Source organism: Chelmon rostratus, chromosome 12 (assembly GCF_017976325.1).
Source record: "Chelmon rostratus isolate fCheRos1 chromosome 12, fCheRos1.pri, whole genome shotgun sequence".
Lineage (NCBI taxonomy): Eukaryota > Metazoa > Chordata > Actinopteri > Chaetodontiformes > Chaetodontidae > Chelmon > Chelmon rostratus.
The window spans coordinates 2842333-2866580 of record NC_055669.1 but is presented as its reverse complement, the minus strand read 5'-3'; the positions used below and the strand labels follow the sequence as shown (position 1 = coordinate 2866580).

Sequence of the window (24248 nt, the reverse complement as noted above, 5' to 3'; positions counted from 1 at the left end):
GTTCTGTGTGTTGATTAAACAAAATGAAGCCCCTAACACACTTTCATTCTGTGACTGAACCTTTTCCAAGCGCTCCAACTCATCGTGTTCATTCTGTGCTTATCAAGGTCTCTCTCTCTCTCTCTCTCTCTCTCTCTCTCTCTCTCTCTCACACACACACACACACACACACACCCTCCCTCGGTCCACTTGCAGCCGGTCTCCCCCCGTCCTACAGCAGCAGCCCGCTGGCAGTGACATGTAACGGGACCTGGGTGCGACATGAACGGGCCTCAGCTCAGTGAACTCCCGGACGACGCGGAGCAGCTCAGGCCGTACGTGAGCAGCCTGAGGCGGGGAGCCCTGCAGGCCGGCGAGCTGTCCGCGGTCAGGACCTTCTCCCAGGGCTTCCTCCTCAGGTTTCTGCGGGCCAGAGACTTCGACGTGGAGCTCTCTCTGAAGGTACACCATAACCTCCCTCCAGGAAAACCAGCCCGGGACAGAGTCGACCTCACTGGGAGTGCTTTCTGTGACAGAAGTAGTCTTCTCGTCTCTTTCCTGAAGGATTTCTGCCTGCAGAGTCTGGATCATTCACAGACCCACCTTATGGTCCAGTTAGTGGGCACATAGTGAAAGTGTGGTCGCTTTGTTACTTTACATGTCCATGGCATGTTATAATAATTAATATTTTATTTTATCCGTAAGATATATAATATAATACAGTTAACCAACAGCATATAAAATGAGTACAAGTAACTCCTCCTCGGCCAACAGTGAAATCCATTCATGACATGAATGCCTCAGTAATGACAATCCAATAATAATCCAGTAATACAACAGTAAAACATTCTTAGGGTGATGTCAGTGTGAACGCAGCTTTTGAATGACTTCTTGCATGTTTATTACCTGATCAGCTGTAGATTCCTGGTGGCAATCATGGGAGGGGGCCATGTCAATCAAGCCCAGTCTGCACATGTCCTCTGAGATAGCAGAAGAGCTCCGATCAGGCAACACCAGTGTGGGAGCAGTATGGACGGCTCTGAATCAGGCATTACAGGCCTGCATCGCTTGAACAGGCAGCTGATATGATGAGAGTAGAAACCATGTGATGTGTGCTTGAGGCCCATGAACACTGTTAACTGCTGAGATACTGCACTTCTTTAATGCTAAGCCCTTTTCCACAGCAGACATGTCGACATGTCACAGTGACATGTGAATATTAGAATGAATAATGGCTGAATTCCATTCAGCTGCTTCAGTTTCAGTTCCTGCTGCTGTTCACACTGTCACACCTGAACAGAGCAGAGCCATCGTTTTCCTACTGTGACAAGTCAGAATATGTGCTGTGAAGAAGATGCATTAGGTAACTAAAACACTAAACACACTCTGTTTTATTCTCAGCTGAGGAACAGGTTGAACTAATGATAACATATTGTAGCTGTATTCGTCTGTTTCCTGCCTCTTTGCACTTGTTTACTTTCTCTCACACGGAGGCTATGTTCAGTCGTATAAAACACAGAGCTCAGACTCACAGTCCAGTCTTTTGCTGCGGTACTTTTGTCCTGGTTGGCCTGTAGTTGATTGAGTAAGCTGTGTTTAAAAAGCCCAGACTGTGACAAACAAGTTCTTCTCGAAAAAATCTAGTGAAGCTTCCAGCCCTTCAGAGTGTTGTTCCTCTGTTGGTACTACAGAAATCTTTATGACTGATTCACTGTGAGGGTTTGGCACAGATGACAGAGTAGATTAGGTGATAAAACCATTCGATCTGTGCACACCCCTGGAAGATCACAGGATATATGTTCTTTAATGCGCCAGTGTTTCAGCTGGATTCACAGGTGATGATACATACAGTAGGATCGTGTGAATTCCCTGATTTCCCTGAACATTGCACGTGTCCTCTGCAGCTCTTGCTGAACTACCAGCGATGGCGGAAGGAGAGTCCTGAGATCAGCACCTGTCTGTCTCCCTCCTCGGTGCTCGGCCTCCTCAACACATCGTACCACGCCGTCCTCCCACAGCGGGACCACACTGGCAGCAGGGTGCTCGTCTACAGGATTGGTCAGTATACCTGTGTGTGTGTGTGTGTGTGTGGGTGGCTGGTCACTGAAAATGTGCAAACATCTGAAATCTTGTCATACCTGAAATGTTTCTGCTCAAAATGAGTTCTAATCCTTATGACTTCAGTCATGGTTGATTTGGCAACACCTGTGGTTACATTGTAACAGCTGCTGTGGTTTAAAGGATAGCCTCACATCTCATTTCAACAGTCACGTGACCATGTGAACAATGGAAAAGGTTTTTATTTTTGGGTGAAAACAGTGAACAGCGAGCCTGTGGATGATACACATGCATCTTCTCATGATTCCCTCAAGTTTATGTACACAATCTGGAGCCAAAGTGGGACTGGCGGACTCCGCCACCAGCAGTGACAAGTATCTGTGTGTGAATACAATGGCTATTACTGAAAATATATGCAGTAGGTATATTAATGATGAATTGACCATCATGCCGATTAACACATAAACATGTATTAACCAACAACATACTGTATGCTTTGTATCTGTACTCTGAGAGGGTGTACTTCACCTTTGCTGTTCCAAAAAACTACTGCCTCTGCAAAGGAAGAAGCAGTCATTGGGAAATGGTGAGGTCAGATGAAGAGGGCAAAATGTAGTCCAGGGTGGGAGAATTGCACTGTAAAAAAAGACAATGCTCAGTGTGAATGTCGTGACACCCTCCTAAAATACAGCACCAGCACAATGTCAGTGTCCACCTGATGGTGGAGCAGGGTCCTCCCAACAAACTGTAAGTTGTGTTAGCTAGAAGAGGCTGCAGCTTTCAGCTGGGAGATGTATGCCAGCTGTGGTTGGCTGGATGTGACCCGGGCCGCTAGTTGATGATATGGGCCAGGTCCACGTGTGACTTTGAGAAAGCCTGATATGTTACATGAGTCTACACAGACATGGATATAAACTGCATTTTGACTGGTTGGTTGGTGTGTACCGCCACGAGGCCAGTTCTGACGCTTATGTGTGTTGGTAAGAAACAGTGCGTGTTAATAACTTGTTTCTGTAGAAAAAGCTCCAGAGGGCAGCTGTAAGTGCTTATGTACACAGGGGTGTGCCTTTGACTTGTTCTCAAAGAAGCAGATATTTTCTAGCAGCAGCTTTTGTATTGATTATTCATCCTGAAGACTTTCATGTCCATCCAACAGAGTCTATGCAGACAATGAGCTGAACACTTAGTTTTGAAACCCTGAACCAGACATGCATCCTCTTCCTCTTCTTTCAGCTTTGACAGCAGCTGGGGTGTCGTTGCATTAGTGCTGTCTTCTAGAGTTACAGCTCCTGGATTTGTTGCATCAGACCCGTCCCCCACTTGAGTACACTCTTGTGTCTGACAGTCCTAGCTCACATAGCGGTATCACCGTGACCTTTCTCTCTGATGCATATTTCCTGCATCCCTCTGTCTTTGAAAGTTGAATATTGATGAAATTTGCTTGCCCAGTGCAAGCCAAGAAAAGTTTTTTGTCATCCTGGTTGACATCAGCATGGTCTGGCTGACTGCACATGTGCTTAAAACCTTCGTGGTTTAAAAAGTCACATTACAAAGAGTAATAATTGATGTTGTGTGCTGTTTGAGATTTCCTGTCCACAGTTTTACAGACGTCACTTTTACAATTATGGGCTATAGGGAAAATCTGGGGGGGATTTTTTTTGTTGCAGTACCGCAGTTGACCACTGGGGCAGCCTAATGTTCATTGGTTGGTGATTTCAGTTTGTTTACAGCATGTTCTGCTGCCCCAAGTGGTTAAAAACATTTAATACAGCTTTAAGGCCTAATATTAGGGTTTATAGTTGTTGTAAGGCGTTAACAGAAACCCATGGCATAGGTGTGGCACAGCTGTTACAGCTAAGCTAATGGCTAAAACCTTTATCTTAGCTGTAACAGCATCACTTGTCACAGGTTAAAAAGTGACTGTGGTCGGTGCACTAACGTGTCTGTCTGTCTGTCTGTCTGCAGGGCAGTGGGTCCCAAAAGACTGGTCTGCCTTCCAGGTGTTCAGGGTCAGCCTGATGACGTCAGAGATCATCTCCATGGAGACAGAGACACAGAGGCGGGGCCTGAAAGCTATATTTGACCTGGAGGGGTGGAGTTTAGGCCACGCCCTGCAGATTAACCCTTCCCTCGCCAGAAAGATATCCTCTGTACTTTCGGTAGGCCTGCGATCATGCTTCCGATCACGTTGGATTTACTGTAAATACTTCAGATATGTGCTACAAAGCTAAACACTTAGCTCTTCATATGCTATGGTGCTAGGCTTCATATGCGTCTTTATCCACGATAACATTTTTGTTGCTATGCAGATGACACTCAACATTTTAAAACAGGTTCTGTCGAGAAAAGGGGGAACGCGAGGTCTCAACTGACCACATTATGACAGCATGTTATACTACATATCACAGTAACTATCCAGTCAAATAGAAGGAACACAGCTGTGTTGGCAGACCTTGTGTGTGGCTGAACCAAGTAATGAGCATGCTCAATGAGCTTCTGTTTGTGTGTGTGTGTGTTCAGGACTCTTTTCCACTGAAAGTAAGAGGAATCCACCTGGTCAACGAGCCAATGTTCTTCCGGCCGGTCTTCGCCATGATTCGTCCCTTCCTGCCAGATAAGATCAAACAGAGGGTCAGCAGCCTGTCTGTCACACATGCTGATTGCACTACAATGCGAAGACACCAGTTTTACATACAAGTACCGAGTAGAAATGCCTTCAGACACACTTTTAAAATGAAGGTCCCTCTCTCCCCTCTGTAGATCCACATGCACGGTGCTGATTTCCATGACACTTTAAGCGACTTCTTCTCGCCGCCTGTCTTGCCTCCAGAATATGGAGGGGAGGGGCCGGGCATCGAGGAGTCGTGCCAGGACTGGACCAATAAGCTGCTTCAGTCAGAGAATCTCCTGCAGCAGATTGCCACCCATCCAACGGGCGACATCGCCGTAGCACCTGATGACTCCTTGATCTCAGAGGAAGCGGAGACTGAACAACTCTCAGAGGGATGATGTTTGGAGTTTTGGCCTCTCTGGTCACACCTTCATGCTTTTACTTGCTCTCTGGTGGCAGTTTGTCACGGCCTTAACTCTGGAATACTAACTGCAGGCTGTTGGCTGCATCGAGAAAGCTGTCAGTGCTGCTTTAAAGCGTTTCAGCACCGGACTTTGGGTTTACAGTACATGATGTTTGCCTGTTGGTCAATTGTTTTCTGTGTTACATTGCTCAGTGAGATCTGACCAAAGTTCACCCTTTGCTCAGATATTTGTATCTTCTCACTGAAGTGCACATTTTTGCTCTCTTTCCACGAGTGATATGAAGAAGTCGATCTCAGTGTTGCGTGGGTGTTTCGCTGTGTTAAGAGTTTGAGTCAGGATGTAGTTAACTTAAAATGACCAGCACCTCGAAAGCTTCCCATTTGCTTCAACTTGTTGTACCTGCACACAAAAAGAACTGTGAAAGCAGCAATGTGAATTTAGTGGAAGTTGTAAGGCAGGATAAACTGTTCTTCATCAAGACATAGCTCCAGCATGTCACCACGGTTTGTTGTTCTTACATTTCTGTTAATGGGCGGGTTAAACAAATAAGACACACTGTGTAAATATTAAAGCTTTAGAGGCGTTCATGAATGTTTTTATGTCTCTGCGTCAGCGACAGCAGTTGCTTTGGGCATTATGTTTTCAGGCTGTCCGTCCCAACGTCTCGTCCCATTTTTAGGAACACCTTTGGCAGAAACATCCTCTTTGACTCAAGGATCAACTGATTAGATTTGGTCACTGTGGCCTCAACCAACATGTTTCGGACCATAACTCAAGAATTCATGCTAATTATGACAGAAATGTCTCAGAGGATAAAATTAACATTCAACAATAATCAACATTTTATATCCAAAAGGTCAAAGGTCACTTCACTGTGACATCATAATGTTCTGCAAAAACACTTTCCTGCCCATTATTCAACGCCACAACTCAGGGGCAGAAGAGGAAACTTTGACCATATTTCACATTTGTTCAGATACTGAACTGGTGACACTAATCTTTGGCGTCCACTTTGAAACTGTGCTGGTTGTTTAGATCTGTGCTGCTGGGTTGAAGATGTGTGTGAAGCCTCCACATTATACAGTTTGTAGTTTCTTTACAGCAGCATTGGAGTCCAACACAAGCTCATTGGCTGTGCTGATATTGATCTTCAGGTGATTGTTGTTGCACCATGTGATGAAGCTCTGTATCAGTCCTCTGGACTCCTCTGGAAAAACAGTCTCTATTAAGTGAATATGTAAATGGTTCAAATTTTGCATACTTGTGTCGCCTGGAGCAAACAGACAAGTATTCTTGTTTATTCACGTCTTTGCATTGGCTTTTTTATGTAATCGCATTGCATGAAAAATAGGCTTTGTGTTTGGTGTGAACACACTATAATGCTAAGCTAGGCTAACCCCATCCTGATTTCAGAGCCATGAGCACAAACGTGGAAGTGGGATCAATCTCCTTATCTTACTGTAAAAAAGAAAGCAAATAAGTGTATTTCCCACAATGCTGAACTGTTTCAGTCTAATTAATACATGAATTTGTGTAATTTAATTTTCTAGTATCTGCTAGCTGAACAGCTTGTTTAGGTTAGTTGAACCGACAGTTTTACAGTCTTGTAAATCTTGTACAGGATCACTGCTGGATGTTACTGTATGAATGTCGGATCAAGACAGGGTTTTCAGGGATCTCTCTCTAATGTAGTTGCACTATAGTTAGACGTGATTAATTACCAGCCAATTCAGCAGCCAATTCAGGGATGAATTGCCTGGAGGAGACTTGTACAGCAGCTGCAGGATGCCAGCCTTCAGTCCTCTGAATGGCGGAGGACAGTGAGATGCTACCGACCTGCTTCAAACAAACGACCATGTCTGTGATCCCGGGAACTCAATTTAAGAGTCACTGTGAGAGTTTGATGCTTTGTAAAAATACCTAGAAGCCAAACAGTTTCCCCAGTAGCATGTTTTCATGTCACCATGGACAGCAAACGCTGCCTTCCCTCCAACCTCTCACTCCATCCAGACATTCATCCTCTCAGCCAGCCAGAGCAGTCCATGCAGCTTGCTGTTTGTTGACCATTCGAACTTTGTTCTTCAGTTTAAAAGTTTACTTTTTATACATATATATGCAATTTTATGTTATTTATAATGGAAATCCTTTGACTATATTTGGACCAAGATATACACATATATGCCATATACCCCAGGTATGGTAAAAAATGTGAATCTGCTGTACAAGGTTTATAATTATTCTGGCTACTGTCTGTAAAACCTAGAATGAATCCATATTATCAAAAAATAGTTTTATCATATCTGAATTTGATCCTTTAGCCCTTTAAAAAAGAGAATGAATGTCTTTGGTGCTTGGGTCATGCTGAGCACATTAAAATGATATTGACTTGAATGTTACTTCAAGGAAAAGCAAACACAATAACTCTCATGTGGTAGCACGTTTTTAACTGTTCTTACTAATTTGTCCCATACTTACTTTTTTAACATCTGACTGATATCTAACAGAGATCCACCCTCATTCTTGTGTGTCTGCCAGTGAGTGGGCCAGCAAGATTTTAGCACATTAATGGGTCATTGAAATGAATGGCTCGAGATGTGAATAAAGGTTGTGGAGGAACATACCTGTGCACCGGCTCTCCTCCTCCTTTTCTATGTGTGTTTGGAGCTAATCACACGCTACATGTGTTTGTGTTAGTGTTTGGTTTGAGGCTCAGATTATGTGGAATGAACAGCTGAGCCACATTTCAGCTCAACAGCGTTGTTAAAACAGCAGCTTAAGAAAGTGGCATTCAGCAACAAATTGGTCTTTTTCCTCTAAAGGAGATTATACTGTATTTAAATATGCACCGTAGATATCTGCAGGTCAATCATGTTAACACATCAGCTGATTCTATTAATCTATTGATCAACATGTCAGTGCAGATGAGGTCATGAAATTGAGTTGGCTTTTCAAGGGGCAGAGAAAGCAGCAGACACAGTGAACAGTGATCAAAGACACTTGTTCACACAGTGACCTTTTCCCTGTATGCAAATCTGTATTTTACTTTGCAGATAAAACTAAATCTGATCTGTTGTGCCCAATAAAAGAGCAAACAGCTTCTTATCCTGTTCCATTCCTGAACCTCAATAATTCAGCTTTATACAGTCATGACGTCTACTCTCATCACCTTTCTTCCACTCTTACTGTCCTCCCCCCTCCGTGTTTCAGACCTTTGATCAGGGTTAGCAGGTCAGTAAACATGTCTATCAGCCCCGCTCAGTCCAGTAAACATTCCACAGTGCAAGTGCAACCATAGTTATCTTTTCACAAGATATATACGCTGTATATGGACAGATACACAACAGCATTTTCTCTTCACTGCTCATACTCTACAGATCTCAGATCAGGAGCTGTTTTATATAGACTGCAGGCTGTGTACTTGAATTATTGCAGGTTGTCATGACCTCCCTTCTCCTCCCTGGCAGTTGTCAAGTCAGTTTTGGCAGATGGCAGTTTATTGGGCTCTGTCTAAACCCTGCTATAACTGGAACAACAGAAAATGAAGCTTATGTTCCAAACATAAGATCTGAAGATTGGAATCTATGTGCAGTATGAGGCACACTGATTAAGGTTGGACAATAAGGATGTCAGCTACGGTGCTTTCCCTACTTACCAACAGGAAATAACAGCACCTCTGTAATATATAATCTTTATTGATCCTGGCAGCTCCATTGAGATTATGATCTCTTTTCCAAGAGAGACCTAAGAACAAGAAACACCCACAAGAACACAGCAGGCAAACAGAAACAACACAATTACACAATAAAGAAGAAATTCCTAAAAAGAGTTAAAGCTTTTAAATCTCCAGGGGGGATTTAGGACTCTAGTTTGAAGGTAGTTTCCAGGTCAGTCCATTTAAAAGGTCTGCCAACATTAGTGCATACACAAGGGATATCTAAGGTTCAGAAGTCACTGGATTTAAGTGAGAGAGGAGACGCGAGGTAGTTTGGGAGCTTCACTAACATGAGCTGCTAATTGTCTGTGGACTGTATATGGACTGAGAAACTATTTCATGTTCACATTCTGACTCATTCTTTTCCAAACTCACTGAGGAACCTGTGTGTTGTTGACTTCCTGTCAACACATCGAAAATTAGCTGCACGAATACATATTCCATCATCTCTCCAACCACTAACTTCCCCTTAAGGTGAGCTTGCAATGGTGTTTGGTTGACATTACACCACATCCCATGTACACAACTCTCTGAAACAGGTTTGAACAGCAAGATGACCAAGTGCACATCCAAACAGTTAATCATTAGACGCAGTTAGAAACACTTTGAAACCAGGCTTTTTTTACATCTCTGGTTCTTTACAGATCTCTGCCGACCTGTATAGACTTCCATGCATAGTACCATAAAACAATAAATTATATCCATATTTACAAGGTATTAGACCCAAGACACTTGCAGGACTGGCCTGGACTTGCCTGGTTTCCTCGCTGCATCACATCACACTCAGAAAACTCAGTTCCACAGTCACAAGTGAAACACTGTTTCACACGTGGAATATTCATATATGGGACTTTTGTAGCTTTCATATGCTGTAAATTCACATGATGTGAGCACATATTGTTTTTGGATATTTCACATGTGAATTGGAAGATATCACATCTAAAAACAACAGTTTAGCATGTAAAATAACACTCCAGGTGTGATGAATTCTCATATAGCTTTAGTGGCTTCTGTACATTTCTCATGTGGACACAGGTGTGCATGTTTCATAAGCTGTTTGTCTCAACTGTCTTTCCCATGTCTGGTGTCTAAATCTATGTACATGCAAGTACAAATGTTTTTTAGACTGGAAGAGACTTGATTTGTCACTGCTGTCTGCTGATGTGATGTAAATTGACTTGCTGAAATCAACAAGTTAATCAACAGTTTCCTTTGTGCTTTCACACTGTTCCTCTTAGAGACATGGAGCAGTGGCACTCGCTGACTTTCCTTCACTGTGTTACACAAAATACTTGACATACAAGCACCAAACGCTCTTCACTTTAACGCACTGGCATCATTCATCGCGCTCTCATTCTGTACCTTTCCGAATTAATGTAGAAATTATTGCACAAAAACAGTGCTTTTTATCATACGTACGATTGATAGCAGGTCCCTTCAGGACAGCTCAGAGAGTTTTTTGAGGTTAACAAATATTCTTTCATTCAGCTGAAGTGATCTTTCTTGGAAATGCTTTTGGATTTGAATTCTAAGGGTTTACAGAAATTAAATAAATCATTTCTATAGGACACACATACACACCACTCACACTGGAGTCTTCCTCAAAAAAACTTTCAAATTTGACAAATATGAAAGTAAGCAGGAATTCACATGGACTGGCTCAAAATACATGAGAAATCTGGAAAATGTTTCTACATAAGAAAATGTTCTTTATGTCATTTCAGTGATCCGCTGTAGTTCACAGCGGGAAGATGTTAACGTGTGATTTTTCTGTGCCATTAAACATGATACTAAACACAGTGGATCCTCTCTGCAGATGGAACGCTTGAGCTTTACATGTGCACTTTAACACCACCTGCCAGGCATGAAGAGCACAGCAGAAAAGTCACTGAATTCATCTGGTTTTTGTCCCTGAAAACTTGAATAACATACTGATGCAACTGTTTATCTAATCGATTAATTGTGAGGACTTTTACGGCTTGTTGGGCTTACAGTTCCTCAGTCTTGTCACTGAATGTTGGAATGGTTCTGACATTTGCTATAGGGGTTTAGCCTACATAGACCTGCTTTTAGTCGGTTTTCTTGTATCTTTTATGTCCATTTAACATGTGTTGACATGTATTTCAGGATTTTAATGTTAATGTGAGGCGCTAACAGTTAATCTCAGTTGCCCTGCTGTCTGCACCTTCTACACGAGGAGCTGAATTTGTTTCAGTTGAACAGACAGCAGATGTTTGGACTTGTCAAACTGATGATGACGTGATCATGAATGGCTCACAACAATACCCACGTGTTCTCTTTCCAGAGCCATCGAGTGCATAAGAACCAATGACAGCTCATATCAGTAGCAGCTCTGCCATGACGTAGTGTGGCACCAAACAGCAACATTCCCTGAACCTCCTCTCCAAACTGATGGAGAAATCTGTCTGAAACCAGAGATAGCGCACACACACACACACACACAAACACACATACACATACACACACACACACACACACATTCAGACGGCTGGAGAACGGACATAAGCTACAGATACACCAGTGTGGATTCAGTGTATGGATAAAGTGGGTCAGAGGAATCCAGGCCAGCCTGTTACAGAGGATGTTTCACATACTCTCTGTCAGCAGAGGGTGTGAGAGAGCTGCTGGACAGAGTGAGAGATGTGGCTCAGCTAAGGCCTGCTGCACAATCAGCATGGTACAGACCAAACCCACGACACACACAAACACCCAACACAATCCTTCTGTACAAATCAAATGAACTTACATTGGTCTTTCTCATTTCAGTTATTGTTAATTTTCAAGTGCTGCTTGGACTAAAACTTTGGAGCTAATTCTGTCATTAAACAACCTGTTGAGCAAAATGCTGCACAGTTCAGTTAGATTGAAAACAGGTAATGCTTCTTAGTGTTGGAAAGGGTGTAATAATAATTATGTACCAGTGCAGTATGTGTACCTGCATAAAAATGCAACAAGGCCATGGGAACCATGGTCCAGCTGGCTGTCAGTGCAGTGGGTAGGAGCACATCTCTCAAACCTCTTGCTGCGTCTGCATCTTGGGTAGTGCTCCCGTCATTGCCGCTGTTTCTGTAGATGTATTCTTGTGTCTAGAAGGAAACTTGCTGATGCATTTCTTGTCAAATCCTTGCTATGAACATAAAGCTATGGACTTTCATTTGATGATAGTCTGCAGGACCCTCATCTGCAACAAGCCCATTGACACAGCACTGTGATTCAGACAGGGGAGGCCCTTCCACTCAATTATGCCCTTAAAGGTGTCATCGAAAATTAGAGCATTTAACTGTCTTCGTAGGGCGACAAAGACTTGTCCACCACCCCAGACACCTTTTCAAGCTTCAGTTTTTCTTTCCACAACACTCAATGTCACTGTGGAAAAGTCTCACTCTGCCTTTTGCCCTACAGACGCTACGCCCAACCCCTCTGCACCACCACGCAGATAGCGAGCCCACAAGGCGATACGCCTGTGCTGCTTTAAGCTGATCTAAGGGGTCATAATGAAGCAGATAATTGCCAGCCACGGTGGGGGTGTGTGAACCCTGTGTATTGTGTCTTTGTATTACATCACAGTCCATAGGATCCTTGTGAAGCTCTTTTTGTCTGGCGTACTCCCTTGGCTGCAAACATAAATGTTGTGGGCCCTTTCCCTGTTTTTGACCGATGGAGGAAGTAACATGCAGTGCAAATAAATCGTATTTTCACAGAATTCAAAGTAGACAGGATTGCTATAATCATGGCAGTTGTAACAAATGGTGCTGTACAGGGAGCCAGATGGAGTTTTCAACAACGTATAGGTGAAACGAAATGACCCACACACACAAACACACCCACACCCATCATGCAAATAAAGTTTCATTCAGGTGATTAGATCACGCCTCAGATCTACTCCACTCCGTGATTAGATCAACTCAAAGATCTCCTCAGTCACTCAACAATACATACAAATGTGAGGACAGCTACCCTTCTCACTGCACCCTGCGGCTTCATTGTCTGTGAGCTCACCTCATATGAGCTAGATATGCCTGTGAGATAACCAAATGGCCAGTGCTCTGCAGGAGGGGGTGCATGTGGACGGTCGCTGAGCGTGAATGCTGCAAAAGTTGCCAAACGCTCCTGTAGTTTTCCTCAGTGGACCAAATATATTAACACAATCAAGGTGTTAGTTCATGTGAACTAGAGGACCAGACACTGTTACCATTAAGTTGGGGTAATGAACAAGGTTAGAAATGGTTAGGTTTAAGATACTAGCATGATGTGGCTAAGCTAAGGCAAAAGTTTAATATGTATATGCTATTGCATTTTTAAGTTTAACTGGCGCAAAACTGCAGGTCTCAATTTTGTCATATTAAAAGTGGCTAATGGTTATCCCATGTATTCAAAGCCACACTATGGACATCACAAAATACAAAATATATGACGGAAAACCTGACTGAATCCATATTGTTCATTCTCTGTTGACAAAGAAATCGCTAATAGTTATATATGGTTATATTCTCACAATATACATACATGCATATATATTCCCATTAAAATATCCCAAAAGACATTTAACACATATGCCCAATTGAAACTGCATATCAATCAAATTAAACCGATATTTGACTGTATCATATTAACTGTCAAGCAAGAAGGCCAGAAATCTGTATGCTGCTGTTTCTGTGAAGATATTTTGTAGATCTAAATAAAACCAGTGTGTGCAGAGAGGCCAGGGACTCAGCCATGCCAGGGGATCTACCATCTTGCCACGTTCCAGAGGAGCGGAGGGGGCGGGGAAAAGATAAGACTATCCACACGGTTGAATCAGCTCAACGCCTCTCGAATTCTATTGGTCGAGAAATTCTCCCGCCCCGCCTCTCTTTGTTACGCTCGTCTGCGATTGCTTGAGAGAGCTGCCAGTCGTGAAGTGGACGGGGTTTCGATGCTTCTGAGTTTTATGAGGCAGGAGAAGAAATTTTGATTTTTCTTTACTGCTAGAAGTCTCCTCCAGTCAACAAGCTCCTGCTGCCAGAGATTCGCCATGGCCTCAAAGAAGAACGCTAAAGTGCACGTAAAAGCCAAAGGTGGGTCGCAGCTTTTCTTTCTGTGTCATTCTGTTGTGGTTGCAGTGGCGGGGATGACGCGTTGCAGCCTTCAGCTTTCACTGGCAGGCCTTTCAAAGTTAATCGGGTGTCAAGCTGTTATTTCATTCAGGGCCCTAGTCCTTGCTAGCTAGCTAAATTCTAGCTTTAGAAATATGGTGTCGACGTGTTAGCTGCTCTGTGTAAGTGAGTTGGTGTAGCCGTACTGGGTTTATATAGCATGTAAACAGTTTTTATTTATATAAGCCATGCTGGTATCCTGTAAGGCACAGGGCTTCCTACGTCGCCACCAATTTAACGTTAGCTCTGCCTTCAACTTGCCAGTGTCATTATATAGCAACAAGACGCGACAAAAGCTCTCAGCATTAACGTTACGCCCCACTGCATGTAAAACTGTTTGAAACAGCACTCGGTCCAGTGTTGTTAAACCGGTGTCCAGGCTGGCTGACCATGGCGACTCCATCTCATGGGATTACAGTGAAACACCGGCACGCACGCGAAGGATAACGTTCGCCTACTCTCGTGCGGGTTTATAGCTTTTTTTCGGAGTCCTGCTTGTAGGCCCCGCAGCTGAGACTTATTCGTCGTCTGCTTCTTCGGTTAGACACAGCGAGCTGTAACTGCTCCCAGATTTGCGAGTATGCGTGCACCCCCGGGCGCCAGGCACCCCGCCCCCCATCTAGTCGAGCCACTCCGCTAAATGCTCACGTGTCATTTTGAGCAGCCGTGGGTGGGGTTATACGTGGCTCTTGGGGGTCCCCGTTAGCACACGTACCCCATACACTACTGTAAAATGAATAAAACAAAACGCAGCGCTTCACCCGTTAATTCCCCGAGCAGTCCGCTGCATCTGTACAGTCGACGGCTGTGTTCAGCTGTTAAAGCTCCTGCTGAGAGCAACGATACGTGGAAAAAGTACGATTAAGCCTAGTATATGCCGGATTTACTGAGGAGCTTTTACTGTGCCTGATGAGTGAGGCGTAACTTTGAGAGGCAGGCTGACACGTGGCTGTGAGTAGAGGAGTGAGCCCATGTTGTCCGTATTGATGCAGAGTGCAAGAGGCTTTGAGCACGCTCTGTCCTCTACCGACTGCACCCCCACCGGAGACACCACAGCAGACCTGTACGGGACTGTACAGTTGTTGATCTGCAGGGTTCTTGGTGTACCATGTGCCGCAGATCAAAGGCCAGTGGAACCTCAGACAGTCAAAGGAACAAAATGTTCAGTTTTCGTGCCCTTTTCTAGCCCCGCCCACCACACTCCCATGCATCTACATACACATCTATGGTTCAGCTGGGCTGAATGGGTGATTACTATGAAGCAAATACAATGGATGTGAATTAGGAAGGAAGTCTGCTGGAGAATGACCAAATTCTTCTTGGGATTTATTGAATTTAACTTGGATATAATATCCAAGTTAAATTCAATCTAATGTATCATACATGCTACTAAATCATGTGTTCAGATACAGTCCTATATTTACAAGGCTACATAATGACTGATAGCTGCATACTGTATCTGTGAGTTATATCCAAGTAGGTCATAAGAAGCTGATAATAGAGTGGAAATCAAAGTGGTTTTCTGTTGCAGCGAAAGGGCTGTGCACTTTGATCATGTGATGTAACTCAGATAAATACAAGTGGCTTTTTAAATATTGATTTTGGCTCTGTTAATCCTGAAAGGCGACTGTAAGAAGTAAATTGCATTTAAACATGCCAATAAACACAGAGTCTGAAATATCTGAAGGTGTGCTGATCACAGGGTTGATCATGGATCTCTGAGAATATGAGAGAGGGGGTTATAATTAGTAGTAGTTTTTTTCTGTTTGGCCCTTTACTGGAATCTGGGCTTCATATTTCACCCATTTACCTTTTCCTATTATTTTTTTGTTTGTCATGTATTCTTTTTACTTTTCTACATGATCTATTGTTTCAATCCTTTAGGCCTCCTCCTCCTCTTCCCCTCATCAGAGGGCTGGGAAGTCTGCAGAACTGAAAGGAAAGCAGCCTTGTCTGTTCCTCTGGGTCTGATGTGTGATGCTGTGTAGTGTTGTTTGCATTTTTACTTAAACCATGTAAATGGAAACATTACCATGTGACCTTGCATGTAAGTGCAGTGCTGTGTGTATTTGCTTGGAACGAAGTTAAGTTATAGCCTGGTGCTGCATCATGCGGCCTGCTGTTGATTTAGACCTTACAGCACATGTTCAAATAGGAGAACAGTGGCTTCAGAATCATTATTTGCGGTCATGTTAAGTAGATAGTTGTTTACATCAGGAGTCCATTGTTTTGCAGGCTCCTCCTTGAATGCAGATCCTTTCTCTAACTCTGGAGAGGATATGTGAATCCTCAAAAATGTTGTTGGTGATCAGACAGACCAGATGATTTTTGATGTAGGGATTAGGAGACAATATGATTTACTGGATTAAATAATTAACAAGATTTACCATGAAGAAACTGGGAATAATTTGAGAGATGCGATATTCAGATTGCTTTTTACCATCCGCCAAATTCTTGTTCATCATACAAGTTGAGTTTAAACACTGCAAGCAAGTTTGATTTAACATAATATAAAGCAACTTTGTTGTTGCTATGGTTACTTATTGAGTGTTGTATTATCAGACTGATTACTAGAGCTGTGCATGAGGTGTCCCCATATAAGTTATGATTTTAATGGATACCTGCCAGCAAATCAGAAGCCAGTATCTGTAGCCGTGTTACAGTGTAATCATATATAAGAAATGGCACTTGATAATTTCAAGTCTAGTAGTGTGTCACAGTTTGTTATTTAAACAAAACAGCAAAATACAAGACTGTCCTCACTGCTGTTGGGAACAGGTTTGAAGTTGCTGAAACTACCATGCTGTGTTTGACCAGCATTTCTTGCAGTGAGCCTATGGTATAATCTAATTAGCTTGACACTAGCTCAACAAACAACAGCTCTAGCTAATACTAGTGACTTTATGGGGATTTCTCACCACAAAGCCAGGCATGGGATTTGTTTCCTGCCCTTTTTGTTGTACCCAGGTCACAGCCTCATTCATCGGAATGCACTGTGCACAATCACAGATCCTGGCGCCATGAAACTCACTTATCCAGGTCCACTGTCAAGTGCTGCACTAAAGGAATGGATGTAGTTTGCTGCTAGATGAATATCTGTCATCCATGTGTGTTTTGGTGTGTTTTTGGTGAGCTATCAGAAATGTACCCACAAGGTGTCAGGAGACCCTTAATGTATTGAATTCACCAGTGAGTGAGTTAGTTAAGAACTTCTGCTTCTCACTTCTCCAAAGCAGCTTTTTAAAAGTTGGTTAAGGGTCAGAGGTTGGTATTTACTTAACATCGTAAAGGCTTAGAGAATGTGAGTGGAATGTCATCAAATTAGACAAACCTGCATATGTGTGTGTGTGTACACGCATGAGCACGCACGTGCCTTAAAAGCCAGAGGGAAGAGAAATAAGTTTGAAGGCGGTGCACAGGAGCCCTTACATAAGACTTAAGAGGAGCTGCTCAGGCTGAACAATGTGTACTGAGCCTCAGAGAAGAGACTGAGCAAAGACAGTTTCCCATTTGTTTGGAAGAGAAGAGTGTTCGTGTGGATGCATGTTTGTGTGAATTAACTGCCATGGTCATATGAGAATGGAGTGTATAGAAGACCGAAGTGGTATGTTATTGCATGGTTGTTGTTTTTTTTTTGCACAGCTGTCTCATTTTGGTGTGTCTGCATGCGTGTGGAGCTGTTGGATGTTTTTTTTCTTCGTGTCGGCTTGTGTGTGAGATGAGTTCATATTGCACAGTGCCAGTATAGGTTAATATGAGTGTTCTGATTAGCACAGTGGGAGTTTTGCATTAGTGAGTAGTGTGTAATTGGTCTTCATTAAGGCAATAGGCTTATTTTGCACCATTCAAAACAAGCCATAGCAATTCATGTTGAGTTTATCTAGTTTTATGTAAGTATTTGTTTGCTGTTGGACTGACTTGAGTCCAGTATGTCAGAGTTTTAAGTGTGGTGGAAAGAGAAGAAGCAGAAGAAGCGTAGCCTTAGTCCCTGTCTAGACCAAAGACTGTAGGTGAGATGAGTTGAAACTAGCGCATACTTGCAATGCGCCAGTCTTCAACATTCTGAGTTGTCCATGTTCGAATTCACTCTCCTGTTCACTTTCACAAGTGTTGCTAATTGGAATAACAATGACCTGAATGTGGGCATCTGAATTTCTTGCTGTGTCAAATATGTCAGTGGTCACAGTATGTCACCCCAGGGATGAATATCAGGGTGCGAAAGAGACTGCGAATGAAGAGACTGTGGAGCGTCACAGTTAAGAAATGCTGTGCTAAATTTCCCTTTCTGTATCGTTTTTATATATGAGCCACCAAATTAGGGGCTTGGTGGTCTGGTGGCCAGTGCTTAAAAGCCATAACTTCTATCCCTGTACATCTAAATAAATCCTGTATCCCAAATTGATTCAAATTGACACATGTCAAATAGGGACTAGGATTTAGTTTAAATGTGCAGCCATGTGGCTGTTAGTAAAACCACTGTTATGTCCATAAGATGGTAAACCAATACAACGAGACATAATGCTACTTGTACAGGTATATTAATTTGAACATAAACATGTCTTTTAAAAAACTCTACATACCTACTCATTACAAAATAAACAAATAAAATAGTGTCCTATACTTTGTTGTGTTAATTTAAACACAAGATAAAATTATATAAAAATTAAAATTATCAGCCTGACCTACATTTAATTTTCAATCAATGGAAGTGATGTTGTGAGTTTCCTTTAGGAAAAATTGGTGCTGGTGCTGAAGGTCCCGGACAAACAGAAATTCTGGTCAAATATTTTTTGTGTTTATGGGCCCTGTTTTCCAATGCTTTTGGGTCCAAGTGAATAATAGAGACGACAATTTAAAAAATTGGTCCAGTATCGATCTAGAGCACCGCAGTCGGCACCCACAAAACCACCTGCAATGTAATTCCTACGGGTGTTTGCTCACCATCAGTGTGCATCCACTAAAAGTTTGAGAGAGGCCGTGTAGTGCCAGAATATTTTCATATCTAACTTGGGAAGTAGTTTCACAGGACATTCTAGGTTTCCCAGTACGAGAACTGTCATTATGATTATGATATCGGAATCTCTGGTCGTGTGACTCTTGGATCCAGTGCAGCAGTCAAAGCCCATCTGAGAACAGCCCCCACAATAGTGTGTTTTTTTTTTGTTTTTTACAATTCAGTTCTATATATTAAATACAGCATGACTTGAATATTAATCGACGGCCCTACATAGATAAGACAAGATGAGATAAAAACTATAAAAAACAAAGATTTGGGCATTACAGCAGCATGTGTAGCAGGGGGAAGAAAGATAGCAGCAGACATAGAGAACATTTGAAAAAAACTAAATAAAAAGTAGACTATATATGTGTGCATATTATTCAAACAAAAAGAAATTTGAGTATATAAAAGAAAAATAAGGTATGTAGAAAAAATATGTAAAAAGTATTTATTGCCCCAATAGCTGTGGAAAACGAACCATGTAAGCTGCCTTCAGATTAAAAATAATAATAAATACTATTAGATCAACACACAATCCCTGAGCAGTCTGGAGCTGATACCATCGGGGCCGGTAGCCTTCCTCATCTTTGTACCCTTGAGCTCCTTCCTCACCTGATCGGTTGTTATGTAGAGGCCGGGTGGGGGACGGGGGGTAACAGGGGTCCTGTTACATAGCTATAGCTGTTAGGCTTTGAAGATGTTTAGGTTGTACAAGTTAGTATCATTAATTATTGATACTTACCTACAGTTTTGAAAGTAAAGGAGGAACATGTTCAGTTGAGAAATGACCAAGAAACATCTGAAGGTTTTGTTGTTTTGTTGCTGCTCTATTGCTGCTCTATTTGGTTTTATAAAAAACTCTATAAGTGAGCTGTAGCTTTTAAAAGGTGAGAAACTAGGAAGTGGTACCTATAAAAGAGTTATGAGAACCCATTCCTAGCATCCAGGACCAATGATATATAGCAAGATATTCTTGTCCAATACATCAAGAAAGATGCTATTTATTTGTTGTTCTTTACCTGGCAGCTTTTGATAATCAATTAATTGTTAGTCCTTTTCAAACCAGAATGTCAAACAGTGGAAGATCACAGGTTCTTAAATGTGAGAATTTGAAGTTGAGAAAACAAGATATTTAATGGTCACCTTGTGCTCTAGGATATTGCAATAGATATTTTTCACAGTTTTCTGATGTTTTATAGGCCGAAAGTAACAATAATAATAACAAAATCTGGAAAACAAATCAGGAAAAGTATCAACTGATTAATTGATTATGAAAATAATTATTGTAGCCTTACTTCTGTTACTTTCAAACTGGAGACAACATGATGATTTTTGGGATGCCCTGATCATGTTTTTTGCCGCTAATACTGATTGTTGATCATCTATGATCCATATCAGCTGACACACAGCCAATACTGATCATTTTTGTGTTTTGCTTTGTAGCTAATATAGCGCTGACTGTTTTGTAATGTATTTGTATTGTATTGTGAAGTAAAGAACCACAAAAAGTCAGTCTTCTTCAGAGTTGTAGTGTTATTAAGTACCAGAGCGCACATGTGTCCACAGGTAATTTGTGGCTCGTTTCGAAGGGTTATGTAGGTTAACCACTGACTTTCTGAATAGTTTCATGTGATTTCATGTGATGCTACAGATTAGCGTGGCATTAAGCAATTCAGGCGAATGAACGCAAGTAGTTTGTCTTTTGAATGATTTCATTTACTTGTGCAGAGCAAATAAAACCACATCCTGCTGGCAGAGGTCATGCCTGTTTTTTGTTATCTCAGTCGATGACGTAGAGGTTAGCAGATGGATGTATTTCTATGAAATGTAGTGAAGTATGTCCTGTAAAATCTTCTAGATCAGACAGAAGAGAGGGGGGCGTCCTCTTAAAGCTGGCAGTGCCTGGTTAGCCTTTTATTTCCTCCCTCAGTGTCAGGGCCAGCTGGTCTAACAGCACTATAAATAGCTGTCTTTGATCTCCAGAGCCATATCAGGCTCAGAGAAAAAAGTGACAGCAAGGTTTACTGACAGATGAAGAGAAAGAAAGGCAGTCAATAGAGAGAGAGAGGGGAGGGACAGAAAGAGAGACAGAGAGGAGGTGAGACCAGGAGGCAGAGCTACCCTTTCCCCTGAGCTCGGACTGCATGCTCTCTTTGTGGCCTGTTAACCTCTTACTCGGTTAGTCGGCAAGCCAGGTTGGCAGGGATGGGTGATCCAGCAACCCTGGTCGAGACTGCCACCCCCCCGGTCGTCACAGCGATCCCCACAGTGATAGCCGGGGAAATACAAGGTGAGGAAAGCCTCCGTTCAAGGCCTACTGACTAGAGAGTTGAGAAGGACAAAGGAGTGTGGAGGTCACTGTGTGGGCCTGGTGGTTTGTTTGCAGGGCGAAGGACTGAGGAAGGAACTAAGCAGAAAGTTGATTTGCAGGCTCGAGAACAGTTTCATTTTTTACATTTCTGTTTTGTTAGCTCAGTAAGGGTTCTGTCGGTAGTGCATAACCGCTTCCTAAATTATAACCACATAATACTGTACTACACATACTTTGATAGAAATACATAATCAAATAGTGGTTTTAAGAGAATCTTAAGCCCAGTAATATTTAGCCAGGTCATTTAAGTAGTTTGACTTCAAATAATATATTACTTGCGCTTCCGGCTTGTCAGGGTGCCTTTAACCCACATTCATGTGCATTTTTAGATTAATCCAGAACGGGATTAAAGCAACATACCATATTCCTCCTGAACAGACAGACAGATCTCTGTAGTGGAAGTGCAGGCACAAATCTGATAAAGATCTTTTCAGCTGACTCTGGGTAAGGTAACAAACAAGGATTGCCCAAAACCTTGGAGACTTGCACTTTCACGTCGTTGATGGGTTTTGAGTTCTACAAGTAAACTCTAACAGTCTGTTACTCTCAGTATTCTCCAACTTCTGCAGTGTTAGCGAGGTTTTTTTTTAAATAGACTGTTGATGTGAGTACTTTGAACTATGCTCTTTGAGTGTGTGTATCTGAGTGTGACCTGGCACCATGTAGCGGACTTAAACACCTGTTCATTCTCTCTGCTAGTATTTTCTCCCATCATGCATTGTGGGATGTCATCGGCATCCCCGGAATAGCTTCTTGGATGTGGTTTGTTTTTCTGTTTCCGTCACCTCCGCTCCTTTCCCCAGAGCCAGTTTAGTGGGTTTAGTGCAGATACAGGAGGAGACATATGACAGGTTTGAAAAGATTTGTCCAGATTCAAGTATAAAAACATAACGTCTCACAGTATCTTGATGTTCCTGTGTAGTTTTTAATCAGGTCTGTCCACCTGACACTTGCGTGGTTCTTTTCTTAGTCATGATTTGGAGGCAAGGATGTATGTAAAAGGTGAAGTGATGGCTGGTTTGCTAAACGACATCAGATTTAGACAAAACTGGCAGTGTATTAGGCTAATTTAACTGTAATTATTTGTTTTGCAGGGTGTACTCAACATCCCAGGCATGAATACGTGCTGTTATGCTCTTTAAGTTACTAAGTTGCCATGGTTTGATTGTGCAGTGTAGTTACTTTTGTCAGTGGTTTAAAATGTCTGTGACTGTGATTAGGTGTTATGAAACTGTAACACTGGCTTTTTTTCTAGTTCTGAATGGCAAATAATAATCTTGAGTTGGTAATAAAATCTGCCAGCGTCCCACAGCTCAGTGAGTGAGTGGTGCCGTTGCAGAGTTTGCTTGAAATCATCATTTGAAAGTACAGCATGGCTGAATTTGAGTGTGAAGAGGAATGCCTCCAATGTCGACTCCGCAAGTGAACCTAATATCACATACTGTCTTTGGGTTGCAGATGGTACTAAAACTCAATCAGCCAATAAGAATGGGAAGAAGGCGGACTCCGGGTCAAGCGGCAGCAGCTTCTTCACCTGGTTCATTGTGCTGGCCCTGCTGGGTGTCTGGACATCTGTAGCGGTGGTCTACTTTGACCTGGTCGACTATCAGGGAGTCCTTGGTGAGTACACGGTACAACACACTTGTGCATTTGCTAGCTGAATGTTTTCTTCGTTTTTGTACTTTTCCACCTCATGCACCTTGCTGGAAGGTTGCAGTAACAACTAGTTTGGCTTTTGGCTTCACATGCTTCTATATCATACTCAAACACACGCACCTGCCATCTGTCCCTGAAGTCAACTTCAATCCTGAATATGAACCAGTCTAACCATGATATTTACTATTCATATCAGAACGCTAATGTTAGATCAGCAGCCGCTACCACCTGACATGAGCCTGCTTCAATTTTCTATCCTTCTTTGTCCTCTTTATCTGTTCTCAGATCAACGCTTCATGATTGTTGATCTGAAGAAGGTCTGAGGGCCAAAATGTCATCCTATTAATAAAAGAGTAATGCATATGGAGCGTCCAACACTTTTATCCAAATCTCAACACTTGCTCTAAACAAAATACTTAAAATCTGATGCAAATCAGCCACCAAAATGGCTGCAGACATGAGTCAGTCAAATGAAGTGAAAGTAGAAATGCCTCTAGAACATCCACTGGTGAAAATAAATTGACTATATAAACAGGAAACCTGATGTGAGCATATAAACGGCCTAACTTGTACCATCACTTTTGCCACCTTTGATTATTTTATTTTTATATAACTATTACAGTATCATGTCATGAAAGAAACATACTTGACTCACAAAAAACTACCCCGTGACAATCTATCCGCACTACTGAGATGAACTGTTAGATGCATGTCTGTGTCACTGATCACAGAATATGGTCTGTCACTAAACCTAATGATTAATGTTGAACATTCTTGTCTGTGTAGTAATATTCCAACAATGTATGAATTATAAATCAGCTCTATTTCTTTGTCTTGCTATTGTTCAAATATGTATGTTTTGTGTTTGCATGCAGACAAGGCTAAGGGCTTACAAATTAACCTGTCTGAGGCCTTGCAAGGTAAAAAAAATCACAAGGCATATTTCACTTGTAGCCTGTAATAACATTTAAGATTGTTGTTGTATGTTGTTATTGTTGTGCTCTCAAGGCATTTCCCTCACTCCCTTGCACACTCTCCTCAGAGCCCTGAATCTAAAAAAAATGTAGGCAATTAATTCTCCAGATGTGTTTGGTAGTAAAATGTGCTGCACACAGGACTTATTGTTTTCTGGTCCTTCAGTTGTGTTGAAAAAGGGTCAGTGTATTCATTCAACCCAGCCTGTCTCTAAACATCATATAATTTAACAAATGTATGGTGTCTCAACATGCAGTTTAAGCTTATGGACAACATTTTAGCTACGGCCTTCAGAGGACTTGACAT

General features: G+C 42.2%; 2 protein-coding genes across 6 annotated transcripts in view; both read left to right on the top strand.

Moving 5' to 3' along the window:
• The first annotated feature begins 220 nt into the window (after window positions 1-220).
• On the top strand, window positions 221-7683 carry ttpa (tocopherol (alpha) transfer protein). Its single transcript, XM_041949474.1, has 5 exons — window positions 221-441; window positions 1884-2037; window positions 4003-4196; window positions 4558-4668; window positions 4798-7683. The coding sequence occupies exons 1-5, from the start codon at window positions 262-264 to the stop codon at window positions 5044-5046; spliced, it is 888 nt and encodes a 295-aa protein (XP_041805408.1). The 5' UTR covers window positions 221-261; the 3' UTR covers window positions 5047-7683.
• A 6031-nt stretch (window positions 7684-13714) lies between these two features.
• Window positions 13715-24248, top strand: part of asph (aspartate beta-hydroxylase) — a 30030-nt gene continuing 19496 nt past the window's right edge. The window contains exons 1-3 of one of the 5 annotated variants that reach the window (XM_041949609.1): window positions 13715-13863; window positions 22770-22931; window positions 23843-23887. In XM_041949609.1, the coding sequence (XP_041805543.1) occupies window positions 13821-13863; window positions 22770-22931; window positions 23843-23887 (250 nt within the window). In that variant the 5' untranslated portion in view covers window positions 13715-13820. Of the gene's footprint in view, window positions 13864-17414; window positions 17546-21025; window positions 21231-22769; window positions 22932-23842; window positions 23888-24248 lie in introns of those variants that run through there. The other 4 variants (XM_041949611.1, XM_041949608.1, XM_041949607.1 and 1 more) reach the window with 4 other exon arrangements.

What these genes read in the sequence shown, in the direction of transcription:
- ttpa (XM_041949474.1), top strand. Translation starts at nt 262, where the DNA reads ATGAACGGGCCTCAGCTCAGTGAACTCCCGGACGACGCGGAGCAGCTC. An exon ending in AGATATCCTCTGTACTTTCG is followed by an intron (nt 4,197 to 4,557) that starts GTAGGCCTGCGA and finishes GTGTGTGTTCAG; the next exon opens with GACTCTTTTCCACTGAAAGT. An exon ending in CAGATAAGATCAAACAGAGG is followed by an intron (nt 4,669 to 4,797) that starts GTCAGCAGCCTG and finishes TCCCCTCTGTAG; the next exon opens with ATCCACATGCACGGTGCTGA.